The following is a 23,898-nucleotide window of genomic DNA, read 5'->3' as shown; positions in this document are numbered from 1 at the left end:
TTGGTCAAAAGATCAATTAGTGGGAAAAATATCTGAATTGGGCTGCCTGTGTAAATACAGCCATAGTGATGTCTTTCAATCACACCTCTATAATTAGTTTCAGTGGTAAAGTGGATCTGGTTACAGAGAAACACATTCATCCACCAATGTCAAATGCTGATTTTACCTAATGCTTTCCTCAAATGGTTGTTGTCATTCATTAGATATATAAAAATAAATGAACATGACCAGTAATAAGAGCAAAATACATTTTGCATTTCCATTCAGTAATTCCACATAATTCAATAGTAGATTATCCGTCTATGGTTTTAGAGAATCACATTCTCGCCTACAGAATATTGATACTTTGCAACTGAGACAGCAATGTTGATCTGATTCGTATTCGTATTGCTTCCCAATGAAATGTTTAAGTCTCAAAGAACGAAAATATGACCTGCCACTTTAAGAGGTTTAAATTTGCCTGTCACGTCCTACATTCCCGCCTACGGGTATAAAACAGCCTATCAGAACGCAGCACACGTGACGAGCGTTGTATTTGATGACCTCATCCCTGGAGTGGGATGACGTCAAGTTCAAGATGGATGGAATCACGACTACCACACACTCAACAGAATTCTGATATAAATTCTTGTTCGTGTGCTCCGTGGGAACAGAACGAAGACATAGGGGTAAGTTTAGAAAGCCACAAAACTACTTGGTTTAGATTATCTGGCGGTAGTGCCTTATATTTAAGTCTTGTTTGGAGAAAATGTTTTTTTCCTGACGTAACTCAGAGGGGGTTTCTTCTTTTTATAAGCCTCACGAGCAACTGCCCTATGTGTGCTGTAGATGCTGCGTCTGCGCTGTAATGAGGGCGAAAATACAGTAGCGTGTGTGTGCGCGCACACTCACTGACCACGCACTCGTTTCTCGAGGACTGGCGTTTGATTCTGTTCCATTGAAAGTCCTGAATCATTCTCAGAATGCGCATTTCGGATGCAACTTTACTCTTTCGGAAACATTGTAACACCAAGTGATCATGTGATATCACTGCCAGCAACAGTAACAAACAGACCACGCAATGCGTTATTTGTTTACATTTTCATTCACCAATGTATACCATAACGAGGAAGATACTTGCCAGAGTGATAAAACCAGTTTCATTTTAACGTATGTGTCATCAGGAATTTCAGCCACGTCTCGCGTATGATCTAATGCTTGCTCCCCTGACTTCCCATCAGACACATTCTATGGGCGCGCAGCGTTCTAAACTTTTCTGATATGGAACGTGTCAGACACTTTTATTTATCATGTGGAATTGATATCCGTGTCCACAGTTATGTGTGTGTGGAACGGAATGAACGCTGCCTGCGTCCCTGCTAAATATGACCCCCATGGCATGCCATGTCTTATGATTTAAAGACATGATGTAATCGAAATAGAACCTATAAATGCGCATGCGTCATGTTATTTGCGCTTATACCACAGATAGGCCTAGATACATTAACTCCTACCAGCAGCTGATCTAAACTACTCACTTACATTTAACTTACTTTTATTCAAAATGATATCTGTGTTTTAGTATTCTAAAATGAAGGATTTAATAACGAGATAAATAATAGGCTATTTTCACTAATATATTTATATCAATCAGTTGGAACAGACTGCATAGCAAAATAAATACAGCAGCAATAAATATACGTGCTTTCATCTATATCTCATTCATACATTTCTGAAACATGGGCAAATATTAATTTGCCATAATGCTATTAGATTCTTATACTTATTGCAATTTTTCTGCTGTTATGTATTTCTTCAGATTCAAGTTATTTGTTTGATTTTATGTATAGGGCTATCAATTTTCAGGTAACTCTTTACTTTAACTTTTTTACTGAAAACATGTGAATCAAAATGCGGCTCTTGAAATAAAAAGGATCTCCTTTTTGTTCTTGCCTTTCAGACAGAATGGAGAGTCTGGTGCACTACAGTAATCCATCCCACAGCCTCTCTGTGCTGGGGGTGCTCAATGAGCAGCGCCTGAGGGGGCAGCTCTGTGACACAGTCTTGGTTGTGGGGGATCAGCGGTACCAGGCCCACAGGAGTGTGCTCGCCGCTAGCAGTGAGTATTTCCAATCACTGTTCACGCGAAGGGAGTCTGAGCCCCACAAAGTGATACAGCTGGACTTCTGTGAGCCTGACGCCTTTGAGATAGTACTGAATTACATATACTCATCCTCCCTCTTCGTGGATAGAGGCAGCCTGGCAGCCATCCAGGAGCTGGGCTACAGTCTAGGAATCCCTTTTCTAACCAACATTATGTCAACAAGGCCGCATGTGTCCTACTGCGTCTCCAGAAAAAGGCTGTCCTTCTCAGAGGACGATAACGACATCCAGCTGAGGAGTGTCATTGTGCGCCAGAGCCGAAGGGGTGATGCTCCCGGGGCCGGACGCTACAGTTCAAATGATCAAGGAGAACAGACTCAAGCTTCAGGACACAGGAAACCAAACGAATCAGCCAGAAACACTGCATCCAATCCCAGAAAATCAGCTGAAGCAACTGGTGAGGGTTCTGATAGCAAGCCCATCAGTTCATATGCCTCCATCTTAAAGGGGAAGACATCATCACACACAGGGGCATCAGTAAGGCCACAGCTCACCTCCTCAGTCTCCTTCAGTGAATCTCCAACAGTCATGTTACAGTCTGATCTAAGCACTAAAGAAGAGGAGGAGGCGCAGAGGCTCTACAGATCCAAACCACAATTTCAGGGCCAGGTAGGGGATCCTAGCCAGACCATTGACAGGAGTGGCCCACTCATAAAAAGCCTGCTGCGCAGGTCATTATCCATGGACAGTCCCGTCCCAGTCTTCTCCCCCACACTGGAGCTCAATAAACTGCAAGGTCGAGAACAGTCTGTTGTTAAGATGGTGGCAAATACAGAGGAAGGGATTCAGACAGAGCACAAACAAAGTGTGAAAGTAGTTCCGCCGCTTCTTCTCAAGTCAATGCACCACAGTAGGTATGATAAAGATGAAACTCCAGGAAAGGAGTTCCATGTGAAGACAGAGCCTAGCAGCCCACTGTCTGACCCCTCTGATATCATTAGAATCACAGTTGGGGATTCTCTACCAGTTAACCTCAAAAACAATGAAATGGATTTTGACCAAGGCCCTACTAAGCCATTTTCTAAACTCCCTGGAAAGAGAAGGGTGAGGAGAGACAATCGAAGGTACCCATTCAAAAAGTCTAAAGGGGTGAACGAACATGATTTCCCATGTGAAGATGACGACGACAATATGTCAGAATCTGTACCTCACAACTCCAACATGGATGACAATGATGAAGACTGGACTGATGATCCCAGGAAGAGCAAGATGTTTAAATGTTGGATCTGTTTGAAAGTGTTCAGATCCAATGCTGGATTGCACCGCCACGTTAACATGTATCACAACCCAGATAAGCCATACGCTTGTGACATCTGCCACAAACGCTTCCACACTAACTTCAAAGTCTGGACCCACTGCCAAACCCAGCATGGAGTGGTACAAAACCCTGCTTCATCCTCCAGCTCATTCGAGCTGGATGAGAAGTTTCAGAGGAAGCTGATTGATATTGTGCGGGAGAGAGAAATAAAGAAAGCCTTGCTCATGAAGCTGAGGAGAAATAAGCAGGGTTCGCAGTCTCAGGTATTTGCCAAAAAAGGTGGCCTGAGGTCCAAGTCAAATTTGATATGCCCTTACTGTGGGAAATTGTTTGTGTTTCTGTCTCAGTTCAAGCAGCATTTGAAGACACACCCTGCGGAGAGAGACAACCAAGAGACTGAGAGAGAGAGCAGTCTCTACCAAAAAGACCAGCCCAGTCAGAGAGAGAACACGGACACAGAGGTTTACTCCTGCAGACTCTGCAATGAGAAGCTGTCCTCTCTCTTTGAGCAGGGAGACCACGAGAGGGGCTGTCGACACGCAACCGTGTGCCCTTACTGTGGCCTCCGATTCTCCAGCCCAGCGGTTAAAAAAGAACATGAAGCACACTGCAAGTACAAGAAACTGACCTGCCTGGAGTGCATGAGGACCTTCAAGTCTTCCTTCAGCATATGGAGACACCAGGTGGAGGTTCACAACCACAACATTATGACCGTTAAGGAGCAGATGAGCCATCGAGAGGAGAACAATGGAGAAGTATCTGACCACTTCGGAAGGCCTCTCCATGCCCAGGAATCTGTGGGAGCGGGGAGCTCCAGAGAAGACATAATCTACAGTGACTCCTCAGGTCCGCCTATGTTGGACTCGGAGGATTCTTCATCATTCGTGCCCGAGGACCTGAATGCTAGCCAGTGTCACAACGAACATCACGGCGAGCTGACAGTGAAGGATGAGCCCATTGAGGAGGCCGTGAGCGAGAGGGAGTACATGATGTCTGGGGCCTCCGTCGAGCCTGAGGAGCCAGGCGTGTGGCCATGCGAAAAATGTGGCAAGCTCTTTGGTGGCCACAAAGACCTGGAGCGTCACCAGGAGCTGCTGTGCCACATCAAACCCTTCATCTGTCACATCTGCAACAAGGCCTTCAGGACCAACTTCCGCCTTTGGAGCCACTTCCAGTCCCACATGTCAACCTCCGACGAACCTGGAGCGAGAGAGGTTGATGACAGGCGCCCTTTGTCTCCCTCCCCCTCACCACCACCAGCGGTCACACATGCAACTGGATGTCCTGCCACACAAGTTTTTCCACCTAAACCAGTGGAGGCAGATTCAGTGGAAGCTAAAGCTGTGGTAGCAAAAGAGAAGGAGAAGCCTGGAAGCTCGTCGTCAATGCCCAGGACCAAGAGGCCAGAGATGGACAGATCACACAGTAGCCCCCTACCCAAGATGGATAGTGTGGATAATTCCCTCACCCCTCAGGAATCAGAAACCCTTTTTTACCATGCCCCCACTCTCTCTGCCCTCACATTTAAGAGGCAGTACATGTGTAAGCTCTGCCAGAGAACATTCAAAACTGCCTTTAGTCTTTGGAGCCATGAGAAGAGCCATAGTCACATTTAATTATGTCTCACACAAACACCTGTACTCTGTTTTGAGCATCTGAGATGATACTTTATGCTCACAGCATCGTAAGAGATCAAATACAACTCAGCCGACACAAGAAAGATTTTGAATGTATCTATTGCTGTTGGTAGTTGGCTTGCCTTCATGTTATCTTTTCCAGTGGCCATGTGTCATAGAGGTGAGAAAGTGAATGTCTGCAATTAACTGCTATTTGACTCATCAGCTCCTTACAATGGTTACTTTGCCATTGATATTAGATTTACACAGTACTGACCTAATTCAGATAACCCCCTTTCAGTTGTCTTTACCTATAGAACTAATTTTTTGGATTCAAGAAAGAGCTTTGTTTAGGAATTGCTGTACTGTACAATTCAAGAACAGTTACGTGCTTTTGCTTAAGTTGTGAATTTTTGTTGATTGATGTGTGAAGATGACATTATGAAGATGATATTAGTGGCCTCAGGCATCATGTTTATTGATATGCACTTTGCAATTCTGTTCAATATTTACATTACATATAATGGTCAAATTACATTGATTTAATTTCAGTTATATGAATCTTTATTTTGAATCCTCTGCATTCCATTAACATTTCAGCTGTAACACTATTTGTGTTAATTCTTCATTCTGATTTTGTCGTTGCCTCAATGATATTTCATGTAGATTATACAAGTAAACAAGACCAAAGACCAGTTAGTATTTCAACTGACACTTCTTTTTGTTGTTGTAAATCCTGAGTAAAATAAATAATTTATTGTTTAATTTTAGCTATCACTCATTAAATTACAGATTATCATTAGTGGATTATTGTGTAAAGAATATGGAAAATATGTACTTTTGGGAAAGGAGTTTTGTTTACGTTCTGCCCACTGGGTGTGGTGTATGGTAGATTTAGTTTTTAATGATTGATTTGGTACACAAATACAACACCACACAAGCGACTTGTATAGTAGAGTGAATTTGAATGGAATTCACAGGAGTGAATTTGAATGGCTAAGAACATGTGTATTTTACTCTCTGTCGGCTCAATACTAGTATGATTAAGTCTGAAATAGTTTGTATGAGGTTGATAATTACACAAGTAATCCTATGAATTGATTGCATGGCCTTAGCATATGCATCCTGAGACAATTTTACAATAGTTCTGTTAAAATGAAGCACAGTCAGAGTTTTTGCATATTAACTTTTTTTTTTACATAGATATTTATAATGGTTTACAACCAAGAGCCAATAAGTGTGTGTGTGTGTGTGTATGTATGTGTATATATACAGTGGGGAGAACAAGTATTTGATACACTGACAATTTTGCAGGTTTTCCTACTTACAAAGCATGTAGAGGTCTGTAATTTTTATCATAGGTACACTTCAACTGTGAGAGAAGGAATCTAAAACAAAAATCCAGAAAATCACATTGTATGATTTTTAATTAATTAATTTGCATTTTATTGCATGACATAAGTATTTGATACATCAGAAAAGCAGAACTGAATATTTGGTACAGAAACCTTAGTTTGCAATTACAGAGATCATACGTTTCCTGTAGTTCTTGACCAGGTTTGCACACACTGCAGCAGGGATTTTGGCCCACTCCTCCATACAGACCTTCTCCAGATCCTTCAGGTTTCGGGGCTGTCGCTGGGCAATACGGACTTTCGGCTCCCTCCAAAGATTTTCTATTGGGTTCAGGTCTGGAGACTGGCTAGGCCACTCCAGGACCTTGAGATGCTTCTTACGGAGCCACTCCTTAGTTGCCCTGGCTGTGTGTTTCGGGTCGTTGTCATGCTGGAAGACCCAGCCACGACCCATCTTCAATGCTCTTACTGAGGGAAGGAGGTTGTTGGTCAAGATCTCGCGATACATGGCCCCATCCATCCTCCCTTCAATACGGTGCAGTCGTCCTGTCCCCTTTGCAGAAAAGCATCCCCAAATAATGATGTTTCCACCTCCATGCTTCACGGTTGGGATGGTGTTCTTGGGGTTGTACTCATCCTTCTATTCCTCCAAACACGGCGAGTGGAGTTTAGAGCAAAAAGCTCTATTTTTGTCTCATCAGACCACATGACCTTCTCCCATTCCTCCTCTGGATCATCCAGATGGTCATTGGCAAACTTCAGACGGGCCTGGACATGCGCTGGCTTGAGCAGGGGGACCTTGCGTGCGCTGCAGGATTTTAATCCATGACGGCGTAGTGTGTTACTAATGGTTTTCTTTGAGACTGTGGTCCCAGCTCTCTTCAGGTCATTGACCAGGTCCTGCCGTGTAGTTCTGGGCTGATCCCTCACATTCCTCATGATCATTGATGCCCCACGAGGTGAGATCTTGCATGGAGCCCCAGACCGAGGGTGATTGACCGTCATCTTGAACTTCTTCCATTTTCTAATAATTGTGCCAACAGTTGTTGCCTTCTCACCAAGCTGCTTGGCTATTGTCCTGTAGCCCATCCCAGCCTTGTACAGGTCTACAATTTATCCCTGATGTCCTTACACAGCTCTCTGGTCTTGGCCATTGTGGAGAGGTTGGAGTCTGTTTGATTGAGTGTGTGGACAGGTGTCTTTTATACAGGTAACGAGTTCAAACAGGTGCAGTTAATACAGGTAATGAGTGGAGAACAGGAGGGCTTCTTAAAGAAAAACTAACAGGTCTGTGAGAGCCGGAATTCTTACTGGTTGGTAGGTGATCAAATACTTATGTCATGCAATAAAATGCAAATTAATTACTTAAAAATCATACAATGTGATTTTCTGGATTTTTGTTTTAGATTCCGTCTCTCACAGTTGAAGTGTACCTATGATAAAAATGACAGACCTCTACATGCTTTGTAAGTAGGAAAACCTGCAAAATCGGCAGTGTATCAAATACTTGTTCTCCCCACTGTATATATACACTGTACCAGTCAAAAGTTGGACACCTACTCATTCCAGGGTTTTTCTTTATTTTACTATTTCCATATTGTAGAATAATAGTGAAGACATCAAAACCATGAAATAACACATGGAATCATGTAGTAGCCAAAAAAGTGTTAAACAAATATATTTTATATTCTTCAAAGTAGCCACCCTTTGAATTTGTTAACACTTTTGCACACTCTAGTCACCTGGAATGCATTTCAATTAACAGGTGTGCCTTGTTCAAAGTTAATTATATATGTATGTGTATGTATATAATAATTAAGAACATGTGAAAGCAAGACTGTTGCTCTTGGGGGGTAAAAGTGGGATTTGGAAAATAATTCCCTGTCCTATAACAGAGTCAGAATATAAAGTGTATATTTTGGTTGTTTAAGTGTATACTTTTTGCTGTGGTGGTGATGGCTTCTTAATTACACCTGGAAAAAGGATTTTGAAATTTGGTGGTTAGGTTCAAACAATGTATATATTTATATTTGTGCTCTGGATTTTATGCAAGATCATTAAAAAAAGAAATTGAGTGCAAAGATATAAAATATAATTTTGTGTATATGGCAGCGTTTGTATAATTGTGTACCTATAATTAGTTTGTTTATGAAAATACATACTTTGTGTATTACTGTGCTATTTCTGCAATGATTAATATTTGTATGGTTGCTCAACATGAACTGCAGCAGTTTAGTTTTTTTCTTACAGTTTTTGTGCTTGAATTTTTTTCTGTAATAAAGAGTTGATAATTCAGTAGCTGCCTTGATATTGAGTGTGTATATTGTTTGTATTGTGCTTATAAGAAACTAACACCCTTGAATTAGGGCTGGGAATTGCCAGGGACCTCGCGATACGATATTATCACGATACTTAGGTGCCGATACGATATATATTGCGATTCTCATGTTTCTATATGTATTGCGATTCGATACTGTGATTTTATTGCCGTTAGATATTCCAAACATATTGCTCACCATGTGTCTGCTGCAGAGGGACAAGAGAGAGCCATGAGAAAACACATTTTTATCAGGCATGGAAATAAGTGCTGAAAACAAATTGGCTCCCTATTTAAAAAGATGACGTTTTGGTGCAGGTACACCCAATTAACGCCAAAAATATATTGTTCTATTGTCCAAACTATACGATATATTGTTAAAAATAATATCCTTAAATGTAACTGTAGCGATTTCCCCCCCCCCCCATCACTACCTGGAATCATGATTGTTTTCAGGAGAAGTTGGTATGTGTTGAAATTAGTAATGTCTCTAGTTGGCTTTCGTTTCCACTATGGAACGGTTGAAACTGCTATCATGTTTGCACTAGTTGCACCATTATTAAGGCATGACCAAAGCTGTTACAGATAACAATGCAAAATAGATTAAAATTAACTAACGTGACCAAGAGAAATGGTGCCAATGTTTTTCCTTGGACAGATGGTCACTGCTGTGGGTCACAGATATGTTTTTCAAACTGTTTAGCCACTTGGACAGTGGTGACTAATTTTTTGGCTGTGACTCTGGAAGTGAATTTGCTATCTGCTCTGTGGCCCTTGAGAATATAGAGACTGGAAATGCTTTGTTCTCCATTATTGTACAAGGTCATCCTGTGAATGAAAAATACATGATTGGAGAGGAAACCTTTGCAACTTAGATGAGGAAAAACATCCACACAGCTGCATGGCAAATACTGCTTTTGAATAAAGCATCTGGCCTCTCAACCTAAAAAATGCCTTGACTGTTTAGTTACTAATTCTTTATTTGAAGATTTCCTCAACATCTTTACAACTTGACCTGTCTGAAGCTGCATGCTTGGTATACAGTATACCACAGAGTTTCTAAATGATATATATTATATATACTGGGTGTGGTGTATGGTAGATTTTGTTTTTATTTATTAATTTGGTACACAAATACAACAGCACACAAGTGACTTGTATAGTAGAGTGAATTTGAATGGAATTCACAGGAGTGAATTTGAATGGCTAATAACATGTGTATTTTACTCTCTGTCGGCTCAATACTAGTATGATTAAGTCTGAAATAGTTTGTATGAGGTTGATAATTACCCAGAGAGGCAAAATGGCGAGACTTCCCGGAACACTTGCGAAATAGACCGAACAGACCAGGTTTATATCGAAGGAGTGCCTATGAATTGAAGGCCTGCACATGTGCAGTTCAGCACGAGATTACCTTTATACCTGATGACGCGTTTCTGTGCATGAGCTTAACTAGCTAACATCGCCATAACATTGCCTATAAGTGTGATCTGGGATTTCTATTGTCAGTGGCGACACATCATTCAGGGCAGGCGGGACAGAGCCCCACCTGTTTAGCTATGATTTTGGCTGTTTTGCATGTTGTTTTGGCATTAATACGTGTCACATATCAGTTTGCAAACAATGTAAAAAAATAAATAATAATAATTGAGTTAATAAAGCCGCATACAAACATGGTCTCTTTTTTGCTTTCTTGAGTTTGGCAGCTCCAAAATGCAGGTGTTTCAGCCCAGCTCAGTGCTTTCTGCGTAGGGGTGGTAATGTTCTCTAGTTGTGTCGTAATTGGCTCAGTGTTCTGTCACTCATAGGGATGCCACGTCATTGCAAAATTTATGGGGAGAGCTCAAAAATTCAAGCCCCTTGGGTGCTGTCATAGAGTTACATTAGAAGTGCCCATGCAAGAAGTCTCAAAGTCATTGGCCACAGATAAAATGACGTCAAATCACATTATATCTACAGTAGCTTTGATTGGACTGATCATGTCAACATCAACTTTCAAAATCTTAGCTAGCAAGTTACATAGCAGTCATCATCATGAATCAAGTCAACAATCTACTGGCAAATCCTTTTCAATCCTTGTCATATGAAGATAAGTTATAGATAAAACGTATCGGTGCTCATCGACCATTGGACATTAACATTACACAACAAGTGGGAAATCGCAAATTCAACAATGAGTGGTTTGGAAAAATCAGTGGCAAACTGCAAGCATTGCAAAGCAATCACTAGCCTGCTATTCAGTGGAGTGGATGTGTGGTCCAAGTCTTTAAGAATCTCTTTTAAGGGTTTCTTTTCCAAGCTTAAAAGGATAAACATTGGCCATTCTGTCAATCCAGCATGACTTCTGCCGCTTTCAAAACAACTGGAAACTCAGAACTGGAAAATCTCAGACTTCAGTGAGTTCAAGACAACTGGGAACTCGGGAAAACAACGAGCTCTGACTGGGAAAATACGTTTGAACAGTCATGCAACTCTGAATTCCAAGTCAGGAATTCTGGCTTTTTCGAGAGCTCCGACCTGAAGATCACTAACGTCATGATTCTACCTTGTTTTTTTCCCGAATTACCAGTTGTCTTTGAAAGCACCATAAATCCAGAGAATGCCAGACTTTGATGACAAAGTTTGCCTACGAAAGACCGCCGCACCACCTTCCTGTTCAAGTGAGCATAGCACAATAAGGCGAGTCCAAAAATGAATTGTATGCTGCTGCATAAATGATGTAATATGCCAGGGAGATATGTATACTGTAGCTAAGAAAGTAATACTAAATGTATGTTGTGTAGTAAGCTGTTAGTAGTCCATGTGCCCCACCCTATTAATTTGGGCCATTTCCCCTCATAATTTAGCCTACTGTTCTGACTTGGTGGTGCACATGTAACCTATAGCCTGTTTTAGAGAAATGTCATCATCGAATATTGTAAGAGCTTTAATTGTCTGCTTATATGCCCCCTTTATTTATCCTACGGTTCTGACTCGGTGTACAGGGAGAATACTGTAAGAACGGCCCATGTTATGAATTCTGTCGTCGTACATTTAAAAAGTGCTGAACAACTAGTTATATTGACTATGTCCGTCCTAGCTCGCTCATTGTCTTAATCGAAATTACGGATTGCCATTTATCCTCTCGTCGTCCCCTTATGCCATAGTTTGTACATCTCAATTGTCAGTAGAAACCACATTTGTTTAAGCCAGTCAGCCATATGAGCTATGCTTTTTTTTTAAGGCAGTAAATGAGGCTGAATGAACTGTTTCACTGCCAGACAAGGCTCTGCTGATAGCCAGGAGTAAAATTGGTAAGGTGTTGGGACTGCTGTTGGGGCAGCTTTATGTAGGCCCTAACAGTTTGTGGGCACCGTTTGTCACCGTTATAGTCCAATTAATATATTGTTAAGTGTTGTGTAGTGGCTTTAATGACATGCATCTAAAAGAGTTTGCCCCAACATTTACATGCTAAAATCGCCACTGTCTATTGTAGAAGCGGTTTCTGCCTATCTTCATACTGTACTGTCTTTGAATATACTTCACAAATCTGAACCTGTAAAGGAGAAGACAGACCAACACAAATGTCAGTCATCTGCAGTAAATCACCTGCTTGGTGTGGAAGAAGCGCGGCAATTGAACGTGTAGAGTCAGGAAATTAACAGAAAATGACGACCAATGTTCTGTGGTCAGACGCAATAGGACGGCCACTCACTGCGCACGGCCGAAGTTCGCGTTGGTCTGTCTTTTCCTTAATTAACATCAGTAAGCACAGAACCAGGTGGTTTTCTAGAATAACAATTGGGAAAGTGAAGTCAGTTAGGATTATCGATTTTATTTTCAAAAGTGAAACACCTTTCTGCACATTATTTTCTAATAACAAAAGCTAATGTCAGAAACATAAATAAGATAGTTACTTTACAATTACTTAAAGCAGTTATTAAATGAAAACCTGTTTCAGACAGACATGCTACTTTTGCAGCACTTTCTTCATACAAAAACATAAAAGCTCAAATTGTACTATCGGATGTGAAAGGTCATGTTTCAGTGTTGACAAAGGCATTTTGTGAAAGAATAGGGATAGATAACTAGGATCCTAAAATGACTGCTTACAAATGTGAATAAAGCAGATTAGACATTTGATGGTGGTACTTCTAGTGTACTACCAGTGCTTCTAACTAATACTTAAGACACTCACAGGCCTGCAAATGCCGATGTCAATGAAGCAATTACATCCCATAGTCAATAAAGCACACAGCCTAGTCCCTGATCCATTTGTGTTGTCTTGATAACATCCTATGGTCACAATCATAGGAGCTGGCAAGACAGCACAAACAGATCTGGAACCAGGCTACCCACAGCCATGTTTTACGATGCAAATCATCTTGAGACTCCCTCACAGTGCTAAGGTGTCTTTTATCAGCCTTCTCATGGTGGTGCTTACTGAGGTGCCCAGCGTATCAGTGATCTGAAAAGTGATTTTGTACAGGTAAGGCTGTACGTCTTTGAGGCTGGTGTCGAACACATTGTCCACTTCCGACTGTGTGGGCATTTTGGGTAGGTACTCGTGCTGGTTGATCACCTCCACAATGTTGATCACCTTCTCGCCCAGCTTCTCGCCCACTTTCTCCCGGCAGATCTGTCTCTCCTGCTCGTTGGCCAGGTTGACGACATTGACCTTAATGCTCCAGACCTCCCATGGAATACACTCATCAGAGAAAGGCCAGCGAGACTTCTTTTTCTGGTAGAACTCCAGTGAGATTTGTCCCATTCCATCAGTCCCGTTGCCCATGGCATCCTGTAAAGAACAACATAGATCCAGAGGTCAATGGATTGCAGTTTAAGAAAAATACAGCTAGCTACATGTTTTAATGTATAATGTCAATTTCAATATCCAAACAATCAGAATAATCAGACAGGCCTACCTTGAATTCGCCCACTGCTTTCCTGATGACCCTGTCAAGCTCATCTGAAGAAACACGAACAAAACTGAAATCAATAAAGTCGCAGTCAATGTCCTGTGTGCCAACAGTGCCAATGGAGTAGGTGCCCTCTTTCTTGTAGTGAAATTTTCCAGTGCTGCGATGCAATAGGATAGTGTGCAACAGAGCCAGCATAGCCTCGTCGACCTGTCTTCCCTCCACAGACACCTCCAGAACCTCTGAACGGCAGTTCATGATGATCTTCTTCCCCACAGTGGCAGGTTGAATATATGGGGAAACTAGCAAGCTATTGAAACACACCCTTCAATTGTTGTTTACGTTCCATAAAACAGGGCTAAACATCAAAATGAGCTAGCTAGCGGACGTTAGATGCTACTGCTAGATAGCTATTGTGAGTAGTTAGCTATAACGCGCAGCAAACGTTATTTCCCTCGAGCAAGTTCGATGGTTATCAAGAGAAGGCGCAACTTTCAGATTCACTTGATGAATATAGCAACATATGTTGTTGCTTGCTAGCTATGTTCTTTAAATGTATTTATTCATAATAACTTGCTGACACAATGTGTAATGTCGTCGTTCTTACTAGAGAGGAGGAGCCATTTCTGTAAACACAACACTGGAAAATCTACGGAATGTAGTTTGGTCCAATCCGAGCCTTGTATCTCTGCAACGTAACATAACGTGTATCGATAATAGCTATGTAATTGCATTTATTTCCGCATCAGAAAGCTGATTTTCTTATATAACAAAATGTATTTGAAGATATAATTGATAGTTTCAAAAGACCCACTTGAGGTTAAAACAGGGCGCACTTGGGGTGCTTTAAGATATCGCTATGCACTCTGGGAATAACAGTTCAAGTCACATATATCGCATTGGCAAGTTTTCGATTTCGGTCATCGTTGGTGTCGGAGATGCTCTGCAAGTTTGAGATGAGGCTTTATAAGAACTTCACGAAATTAGCATTCCCCCCCGTCGTTTAAAGCTAGCCACATATTACTTTCACTTTGTTTTACACCATGGACGCCAGAAATGATTCATGAACATTACATTTTGGAATACGTGTTACTGAGTAGCAGCTAGCTAACTTGCTTGCTAGCTACTGCAATTTACTAGAATAACGTTACACGTTAGCTAGCAATCGAATGAAAGAAAGGTCTGAAGTTAGCTAACTTACTGTTGTTGGCTAGCTAGTCAAAGACAGACATTTGATACAATGTTGTTCAGCTAGAGCTGTGGAACGTACTTAGAAGCTTGGTAAAACGTAACGTTACTCAGAATAACACTCACGTCATTTTAGCTAGCTAACGTTACTTGCAATAAAGGAAACAATGTATTTTACTTGCTTGTTTTTAGCTACCTAGCTAGCATTCTTCTGACTGCAGTTTTCAAACCAGATAGATAGCAAGATTAACGTTACATCCTTGAGAAGTCTGTCGCCAGCCAAGTTACTCGTCTTGGGTATTTTATTTTCGTTTAAAGTTGCTCCTCAATCAGGAGCCAGGATATTATTGACAAGAGGCTGACATTAGCTTGCATACTGGTTCAGTGGTTGAACTTGTGGTAGCAAGACTAGCTCCCATTGCTATAATAGCTGGATCTAGTCCTCCGTTAGCTAACTGTCTTGAATGACAGGGACTTTCTTGCAAAGATCATCAGACCATGTTTTTGTACTGGTCTTACTTTTAAGGGGGCGTTGTTATTAGCTAAATACATAGCTAGCTAACCAAGTAAATTGCTGAGGATGCCTGGCTCAGAAATTCATCTTCCAAATGCTGATTTGGGAGAATTGGACTCAGAAAGTCTCCCTTCAAATTCCGGTTTGGGAGACTTGCCATGGCTTTGCATGGTTACACTGTTCATTGCCTCCATCATTACATTGATACTGTATCTAGTACAGTATTTTTACAGCGATCTACGGATACAGATGCCTGAGCAAAACAATGCTGGTTCGGGGGAAGCGGACGTTCTGTTGGGATGGGCGCTTTCACTGAACAGTTGGAAAAGTCAATGGAGAGGGGCTTGGTGCAGAGCTTTGAATGATGAATCGACGAAGTCTGGGGTAAGACTAGCTACCGTTTGTACGCCATATATGTGATACATACGTTTCCATTACTGGCCGTTACAGGTTAGCTTATACTTAACGCCACCATGGAATTTTCAAATAACCTGCTCTTGGTGCTACTGTGGATTTAATATCTTTCTGAGTTTTCTGTGGTTTTTGTAGAATCACCTGCAACTGTACACGGACATTTACAAGATACCCCTTTCCCCTAAACGAAAACAAATACAGTATCGCTAATAGCAGGTTAGTTGAAAAATTCAAGTCCCATGTCGACCAATAGCTTGTTTCACTTAACAAATTACTATTGGGAAACTACAGAGCTGACTGTAGCTACGCATTTTTTTTTAATAGTCCCTGGTAGACTTGACAAAGAATCCACTGTAGCCAAACAAACAATATATGAATACAGGATCTGTATGAACCTAACAAGACTTGAGCACACATGTGAGCATCGTGACAGCACAAGCTCCCTGTCACGGAATACAGTGTCAACAATCTTGATTCCCATACATTGACACTGCCTTGTTGAAACCTCATCTCTCAAGTTACTGTCAAGAGTTGAAGCCCCTGTAGCTGCAAACTGTAAACGTGATACAAATTGTAAAGGTGATCCATTTCTTCCATGTTCTCTAACTCTTTGATTGAAACTGTCAAAATGAAGTTTAATGTTGAGATAATGACAGTTATTGCTGATCACCTCCTGACCTGATCGGTGTACTCCTAACTCACACAGTGCCCAGTGCAACTAATATTAGAAGAGGACGGCCTCGAGTCATCAGAACTGGTGGTTGGCCAAGTGTCCAGCTTCAAGAAGTCTGCTAGTCAGAAGGTAAGATAGTCTGATACACCGGGACTGGCTCTCATCCAATGGTTCTCAATAAATTGCACACACAATGTAAAGCTCAGTACATTAATGAATTATAGCCCAGATATGGTTTTATCATTGTTTTTGAATGCTTCTTTTCCTGACTAAAATCAAGAGTGAGTTAAGATGAGGAATCTGGATCAATGTTGTCATTGTTGATCCCAGTGCAGCGTCCTCATTCTCCTCCTATAGCCAATGAAATAATTTTTCTTTTGGCAGTGTTGGCCTCTTTAACATTCATTACAGCTGGAAAAGTAAGCATTTATGCTGTTGCCATTTCCTAATCAACATGCCCTAATGTCATAACCCGGCTCTGTAGTCAATCCACTCTTCCACTGTAATTCAATGTAGAGGGGCTGCTCTACTGGTGCTACAGCCATTTAACTTAATTTCAGGTCTGCAGTGGCCAATCTCCTGAGTTACACAATGTCCATTAACTTCACTGGCACTTCCAGACATTTTCCCCCTCCCCTTAAATTGTCTGGCTGGAGCCAATAGCAGCCTCTTTGCAGTTTTCATGCTGTAAGCACACTTTTACTACCTCCTCTCCAGTTCTAAGTTTATGGGATCCTCATATAACCAGCCCTCTTCTAAAAGGAAGGTGAACAACATTCTCAGAAGTTATCAATAAGATTTTCAACAATAGCATTGGCAGATTTTGTATGGAGAAACAAAGCAAAGCAGTGATTTAAACTAGTCTGTGTTATTAAATGCCTGCTCAGTTTTTTGGGGGCTTTTCTGTAATATGCAAGATCCAGATGCTGCTTCATTGTTTTTTGCTCCCAGAGACTTTGGTGAACAAAGGTGTGTCCTTGCCCTGCCTCCATTGGTATGTGTGTATGCAGTAAGAAGCTTATGTAGCGGTCCCCTTATAGCCAGCCCAGTACAGATCAGCACTGTAAAACAACTCGGAACTCGAGTTCTCCAACTTCTGACTCCAGTGTATTCAAGACAACTGGGACCTCTGGAGTGGAGAAAAACTAGCTCCGACTAGGAAAAATCGTTAGAACGGTCATCTAACTCAGATTTCTAAGTGGGAAACTTTGGCATCTTTCTAGCGCTCCAACCTGAAGATCAATGATGTCATGATTTGACCTAGTTTTTTTTCTTCCAGAGTTACCAGGTGTCTTGAAAGCACCATAAGGAGACGAGGGAACCAATGACAAGGAGGGTCAAGCAGGGAGAAATGGGCAGTACCTGCCTTTAATGAGATGCTTCATGTTTGAGCTTTCAAGTTGATTGTTGTCACACTCTGAAAAAAGCAACACACATTGTTACCATTAAGGAAAAACTACAGGTTAACCAATTGTAATGTGAGCCACGTATGCAGTTTGCAAGAATACCATAATCATAGTTAGGCATGTTTAGCACCAAGCACCTTTTTACCTCAAATACATTTTTGAGTGTTCCCTCGCTTATTGTATGGTACTATTGTAACTATTTGCTGTCTTGTCTTCTCCTAGGCTGCACGATGCAAGGTGGTCGGGGACAAGCTTCAGTTCTCCCTCAGTGCTTCACCATCAGCCATGTGTCCAGGAGAGCCCTGTAGGTACAGCGTAACGATATCTCCACTTGAACTGCAGGTAAATGAACACAACAGTTGTGCTCACTACATCTGCAGCTATAATCTATCCCTTCCCATTTCTATTGGAGCTATGCTTAATACGAACAAAGGGAGAGCGAGTCAGAGGTGGCAGGGTTCCTGGTTGTCTTAATGGAGGAAGCTCTGATTTATTGAACATGACGCACTTCAGCAGAGCTTCGCTTCTGCTACGAGAATCAGATTAAATGGCGAGGACCCAGAGGTTGATAAATGCCCTGGAGACCTTGTTTAAATTACTGTCAGTGTCATGTAAAATACTGAAAGGGATGAGTTCCCAGCTCCCTCATTTTTTGGTTCCCTACTACCTCCACTTTCATTGTTAGGAGTATAATCACAGACACAATCACATACTAATGGAATTAAGAATTTTCCCCAAAATAATTGTCTTGACGTTGAGTGATAGGCTCTCTTTCATGCAAAACAAAGTAGAGATGGCTTGATTCATCTATTTTAGTAGCACGGCCCATAACTGACTGGGCACGATTTACAGTCAAGTCTCACGATTTACAGTCAAGTCTCACGATTTACAGTCAAGTCTCACGATTTACAGTCAAGTCTCACGATTTACAGTCAAGTCTCAGGTTTACCCACAATGTTTACGCAATCTAGCCTTTGTCTCTCTGCTTGAATTAAAGGTATTTCGAAATAAGGTGCTTTACTTGTTGCCTCATTGTGGGCCTGATCTGAGTCTGCCATAAATACAAATCCAGTGAGAGGTTTAATAGGATACTTTGGGGATTTTGGCAATGAGGCCCTGTATCTACTTTCCCTGAGTCAGATGGACTCGTGGATACCATTTTTATATATCTGTGTCCAGCATGAAGGAAGTTACAGGTAGTTTTGCGAGCCATTGCTAACTAGCGTTAGCACAATGCCTGGAAGTCTATGGGAATCTACTAGCATGCTAGCAGTTACCCGAGACTTCCAGTCACTGCACTAATGCTAGTTAGCAATCCCTTTTAAAAAGCTGAAGTTCGGTCAGGACACCTTTGTTATTGTTTTGGATATGCTGTTGTTTTTGGGTGGTGTAGAAGGAGACTATTTGTTTTTTACAGGTCTCTTCGGTTTGGTCTGGAAAACTCCTAGAGACAGGCTTTTCGAAATATTTTCATCCTTTTTTATGTTGCGACAAATGACTGACTAACCAACACTAGAATTGTTCTTGTCATGAGTAATTGTGAATGGATATACACTGAGTGTACAAAACGTTATGAATTCCATGACATAGACTGACCAGGAGAATCCAGATGAAATCTATGATCCCTTATTAATGTCACTTGTTAAATCCACTTCAATCAGTGTTGGGGGTGGGGGGGATGTGTTAAAGAAGGATTTTTAAGCCTTGCGATATGGATTTTGTATGTGTGCCATTCAGAGGGTGAATGGGCAAGACTAAATATTTAAGTGCCTTTGAACTCAAGGGACGCTAACGGAGTCGGTGCAGCCAGCTGGTTTCTTCATGCATCGCGCCGACAGAAACAAACATCTTTCCGGTAAGAAGAGGGGCGGGGGGGTATGCCTTATGATTAACGAGAAGTGGTGTGATCATCATAACAACACACAAGAACTCAAGTCGTTCTGTTCACCTGATCTAGAACTCCTCACAATCAAATGTCGACCGCATTATCTACCAAGGGAATTCTCGTCAATCATAATCACAGCCGTATACATTCCCCCCCAAGCAGACACATCGATGGCCCTGAACGAACTTTATCTGACTCTTTGTAAACTGGAAACCACACACCCTGAGGCTGCATTCATCGTAGCTGGGGATTTTAACAAGGCTAATCTAAAAACAAAACTCCCTAAATTCTATCAGCATATCGATTGTGCTACCAGGGCTGGAAAAACACTAGACCATTGTTATACTAATTTCCGCGACGCTTATAAGGCCCTCCCCCGCCCCCCTTTCGGAAAAGCTGACCACGACTCCATTTTGTTGATTCCAGCCTACAAACAAAAACTCAAACAACAAGCTCCCGCGCTCAGGTCTGTTCAACGCTGGTCCGACCAATCTGAATCCACGCTTCAAGACTGCTTCGATCACGCGGATTGGAATATGTTCCGCATCGCGTCCAACAACAATATTGACGAATATGCTGATTCGGTGAGCGAGTTCATTAGGAAGTGCATTGACGATGTCGTACCCACAGCAACGATAAAAACATTCCCAAACCAGAAACCGTGGATTGACGGCAGCATTCGCGTGAAACTGAAAGCGCGAACCACTGCTTTTAACCAGGGCAAGGTGACCGGAAGCATGACCGAATAAAAACAGTGTAGCTATTCTCTCCGCAAGGCAATCAAACAGGCTAAGTCTCAGTACAGAGACAAAATCGAGTCGAAATTCAACAGCTCAGACACAAGAGGTATGTGGCAGGGTCTACAGTCAATCACGGATTACAAAAAGAAAACCAGCCCCGTCGAGGACCAGGATGTCTTGCTCCCAGACAGGCTAAACAACTTTTTTGCCCGCTTTGAGGACAATACAGTGCCACTGACACGGCCCCCTACCAAAACCTGCGGGCTCTCCTTCACTGCAGCCGAGGTGAGTAAAACATTTAAACGTGTTAACCCTCGCAAGGCTGCAGGCCCAGACGGCATTCCCAGCCGCGTCCTCAGAGCATGCGCAGACCAGCTGGCTGGTGTGTTTACGGACATATTCAATCAATCCTTATCCCAGTCTGCTGTTCCCACATGCTTCAAGAGGGCCACCATTGTTCCTGTTCCCAAGAAAGCTAAGGTAACTGAGCTAAACGACTACCGCCCCGTAGCACTCACTTCCGTCATCATGAAGTGCTTTGAGAGACTAGTCAAGGACCATATCACCTCCACCCTACCGGACACCCTAGACCCACTCCAATTTGCTTACCGACCCAATAGGTCCACAGACGACGCAATCGCAACCACACTGCACACTGCCCTAACCCATCTGGACAAGAGGAATACCCATGTGAGAATGCTGTTCATCGATTACAGCTCAGCATTTAACACCATAGTACCCTCCAAACTCGTCATCAAGCTCGAGACCCTGGGTCTCGACCCCGCCCTGTGCAACTGGGTCCTGGACTTCCTGACGGGCCGCCCCCAGGTGGTGAGGGTAGGTAACAACATCTCCACCCCGCTGATCCTCAACACTGGGGCCCCACAAGGGTGCGTTCTGAGCCCTCTCCTGTACTCCCTGTTCACCCACGACTGCGTGGCCATGCACGCCTCCAACTCAATCATCAAGTTTGCGGATGACACTACAGTGGTAGGCTTGATCACCAACAACGACGAGACGGCCTACAGGGAGGAGGTGAGGGCCCTCGGAGTGTGGTGTCAGGAAAATAACCTCATACTCAACGTCAACAAAACAAAGGAGATGATTGTGGACTTCAGGAAACAGCAGAGGGAGCACCCCCCTATCCACATCGACGGGTCAGTAGTGGAGAAGGTGGAAAGTTTTAAGTTCCTCGGTGTACACATCACGGACAAACTGAATTGGTCCACCCACACAGACAGCGTTGTGAAGAAGGCGCAGCAGCGCCTCTTCAACCTCAGGAGGCTGAAGAAATTCGGCTTGTCACCAAAAGCACTCACAAACTTCTACAGATGCACAATCGAGAGCATCCTGTCGGGCTGTATCACCGCCTGGTACGGCAACTGCTCCGCCCACAACCGTAAGGCTCTCCAGAGGGTAGTGAGGTCTGCAGAACGCATCACCAGGGGCAAACTACCTGCCCTCCAGGACACCTACACCACCCGATGTCACAGGAAGGCCATAAAGATCATCAAGGACAACAACCACCCAAGCCACTGCCTGTTCACCCCGCTATCATCCAGAAGGCGAGGTCAGTACAGGTGCATCAAAGCAGGGACCGAGAGACTGAAAAACAGCTTCTATCTCAAGGCCATCAGACTGTTAAACAGCCACCACTAACATTTAGCGGCCGCTGCCAACATACTGACTCAACTCCAGCCACTTTAAAAATGGGAATTGATGGAAATTATGTAAAAATGTACCACTAGCCACTTTAAGCAATGCCACTTAATACAATGTTTACATACCCTACATTACCCATCTCTTATGTATATATACTGTACTCTATATCATCTACTGCATCTTGCCATCTTTATGCAATACATGTACCACTAGCCACTTTAAACTATGCCACTTTATGTTTACATACCCTACAGTACTCATCTCATACGTATATACCGTACTCTATACCATCTACTGCATCTGCCATGCCGTTCTGTACCACCACTCATTCATATATCTTTATGTACATATTCTTTATCCCTTTACACTTGTGTGTGTGTGTAAGGTAGTAGTGTGGAATTGTTAGGTTAGATTACTGTTGGTTATTACTGCATTGTCGGAACTAGAAGCACAAGCATTTCGCTACACTCGCATTAACATCTGCTAACCATGTGTATGTGACTAATAAAATTTGATTTGATTTGATTTGAATGGGGTATGATAGTACGTGCTTGACACAACTGTGGGAAGCATTGGAGTCAACATGGACCAGCATCCCTGTGGATTGCTTTCAACATCTTGTAGAGCCCATGCCCCAACAAATTGGTGCAACTCAATATTAGGAAGGTGTTCTTAATGTTTTTTTGTGCACAGTGTATTTATACAGTATATTGAGACCGTGTGTGTTTCTCTTTCTGCCTCACACGCTCTGTGGTTGCGCGGCTCAGTGCACTTTGGCTATGTAAATCACACAGTTCTAACATTACTGTAGTATGATTGCAGTGGAGGCATTTCATGTGACTCACGTGATGAAATAAAATTATCAGTCACATGCGCCAAATACAATAGTTGTAGACCTCAGTGAAATGCTTACTTACGAGCCCCAAACCGACAATCTAGTTAAGAAAAATATGGATAAGAAATAAAAGTAACAAGTAATTAAAGAGCAGCAGTAAAATAACAATAGAGAGACTATATACAGGGGGGTACCGGTACAGAGTCAATGTGCGGGGGCACCGGTTAGTTGAGGTAATATGTACATGAAGGGAGAGTTATTAAAGTGACTATACATAGATGATAACAACAGAGAGTAGCAGCGGTGTAAAAGAGGGGGAGTGGAGGGGGGCAATGCAAATAGTCTGGGTAGCCATTTGATTAGGTGTTCAGGATACTTAAGGCTTGGGGTAGAAGCTGTTTAGAAGCCTCTTGGACCTAGACTTGGTGCTCCGGTACCGCTTGCCGTGCAGTAGCAGAGAGAGCAGTCTATGACTAGAGTGGCTGGAGTCTTTGACAATGTTTAGGGCCTTCCTCTGACTCCGCCTAGTACAGAGGTCCTGGATGGCAGGGAGCTTGGCCCCAGTGATGTACTGGGCCGTTCGCACTACCCTCTGTGGTGCCTTGCGGTCGGAGACTGAGCAGTTGTCATACCAGGCAGTGATTCAACCAGTCAGAATGCTCTCGATGGTGCAGCTGTAAAACTTTTTGAGGATCTGAGGACCCATGCCAAATCTTTTCAGTCTCCTGAGGGGGAATAGGTTTTGTCCTGCCCTCTTAACGACTGTCTTGGTGTGCTTGGACCATGTTAGTTTGTTGGTGATGTGGACATCAAGGAAGCTATCAACCTGCTCCACTGCAGCTCCGTCAATGAGAATAGGGGAGTGCTTGGTCCTCTTTTCCTATAGTCCACAATCATCTCCTTTGTCTTGATCACGTTGAGGGAGAGGTTGTTGTCCTGGCACCACACGGCCAGGTCTCTGACCTCCTTTCTATAGGCTGTCTCGTCAGTGATCA

At 42.6% G+C, this 23,898-nt stretch overlaps 3 protein-coding genes across 4 annotated transcripts in view; 2 read left to right on the top strand and 1 right to left on the bottom strand.

Moving 5' to 3' along the window:
* The first annotated feature begins 540 nt into the window (after positions 1-540).
* LOC139532589 (zinc finger and BTB domain-containing protein 21-like) lies at positions 541-5,781 on the top strand. The gene is made up of 2 exons (XM_071330409.1): positions 541-668; positions 1,940-5,781. Exon 2 carries the CDS (start codon positions 1,945-1,947, stop codon positions 5,014-5,016), a length of 3,072 nt encoding a protein of 1,023 aa, XP_071186510.1. The 5' UTR covers positions 541-668; positions 1,940-1,944; the 3' UTR covers positions 5,017-5,781.
* Positions 5,782-12,482: 6,701 nt separating this feature from the next.
* Positions 12,483-14,290, bottom strand: LOC139532614 (autophagy-related protein 101). The gene is made up of 2 exons (XM_071330440.1): positions 13,593-14,290; positions 12,483-13,465 (listed from the first exon to the last, which is right to left on the bottom strand). The coding sequence occupies exons 1-2, from the start codon at positions 13,842-13,844 to the stop codon at positions 13,064-13,066; spliced, it is 654 nt and encodes a 217-aa protein (XP_071186541.1). The 5' UTR covers positions 13,845-14,290; the 3' UTR covers positions 12,483-13,063.
* A 125-nt stretch (positions 14,291-14,415) lies between these two features.
* Positions 14,416-23,898, top strand: part of LOC139532599 (C2 domain-containing protein 2-like) — a 30,564-nt gene continuing 21,081 nt past the window's right edge. For both annotated transcript variants that reach the window (XM_071330429.1, XM_071330422.1), the window contains exons 1-3: positions 14,416-15,672; positions 16,409-16,504; positions 18,004-18,123. In XM_071330429.1, the coding sequence (XP_071186530.1) occupies positions 15,355-15,672; positions 16,409-16,504; positions 18,004-18,123 (534 nt within the window). In that variant the 5' untranslated portion in view covers positions 14,416-15,354. The remainder of the gene's footprint in view (positions 15,673-16,408; positions 16,505-18,003; positions 18,124-23,898) is intronic.

The sequence above is a fragment of the Salvelinus alpinus genome, chromosome 1 (assembly GCF_045679555.1).
Source record: "Salvelinus alpinus chromosome 1, SLU_Salpinus.1, whole genome shotgun sequence".
Lineage (NCBI taxonomy): Eukaryota > Metazoa > Chordata > Actinopteri > Salmoniformes > Salmonidae > Salvelinus > Salvelinus alpinus.
The sequence above is the reverse complement of the archived record's forward strand: the minus strand, read 5'-3'. Positions and strand labels throughout refer to the sequence as shown.

Excerpts from the sequence above, each read along its gene's own strand:
- LOC139532614 (XM_071330440.1), bottom strand. The coding sequence starts at position 13,844 with ATGAACTGCCGTTCAGAGGTTCTGGAGGTGTCTGTGGAGGGAAGACAG. Across the intron at positions 13,466-13,592 it reads AAGCAGTGGGCGAATTCAAG|GATGCCATGGGCAACGGGAC; the intron begins GTAGGCCTGTCT and ends TGTTCTTTACAG.
- LOC139532589 (XM_071330409.1), top strand. The coding sequence starts at position 1,945 with ATGGAGAGTCTGGTGCACTACAGTAATCCATCCCACAGCCTCTCTGTG.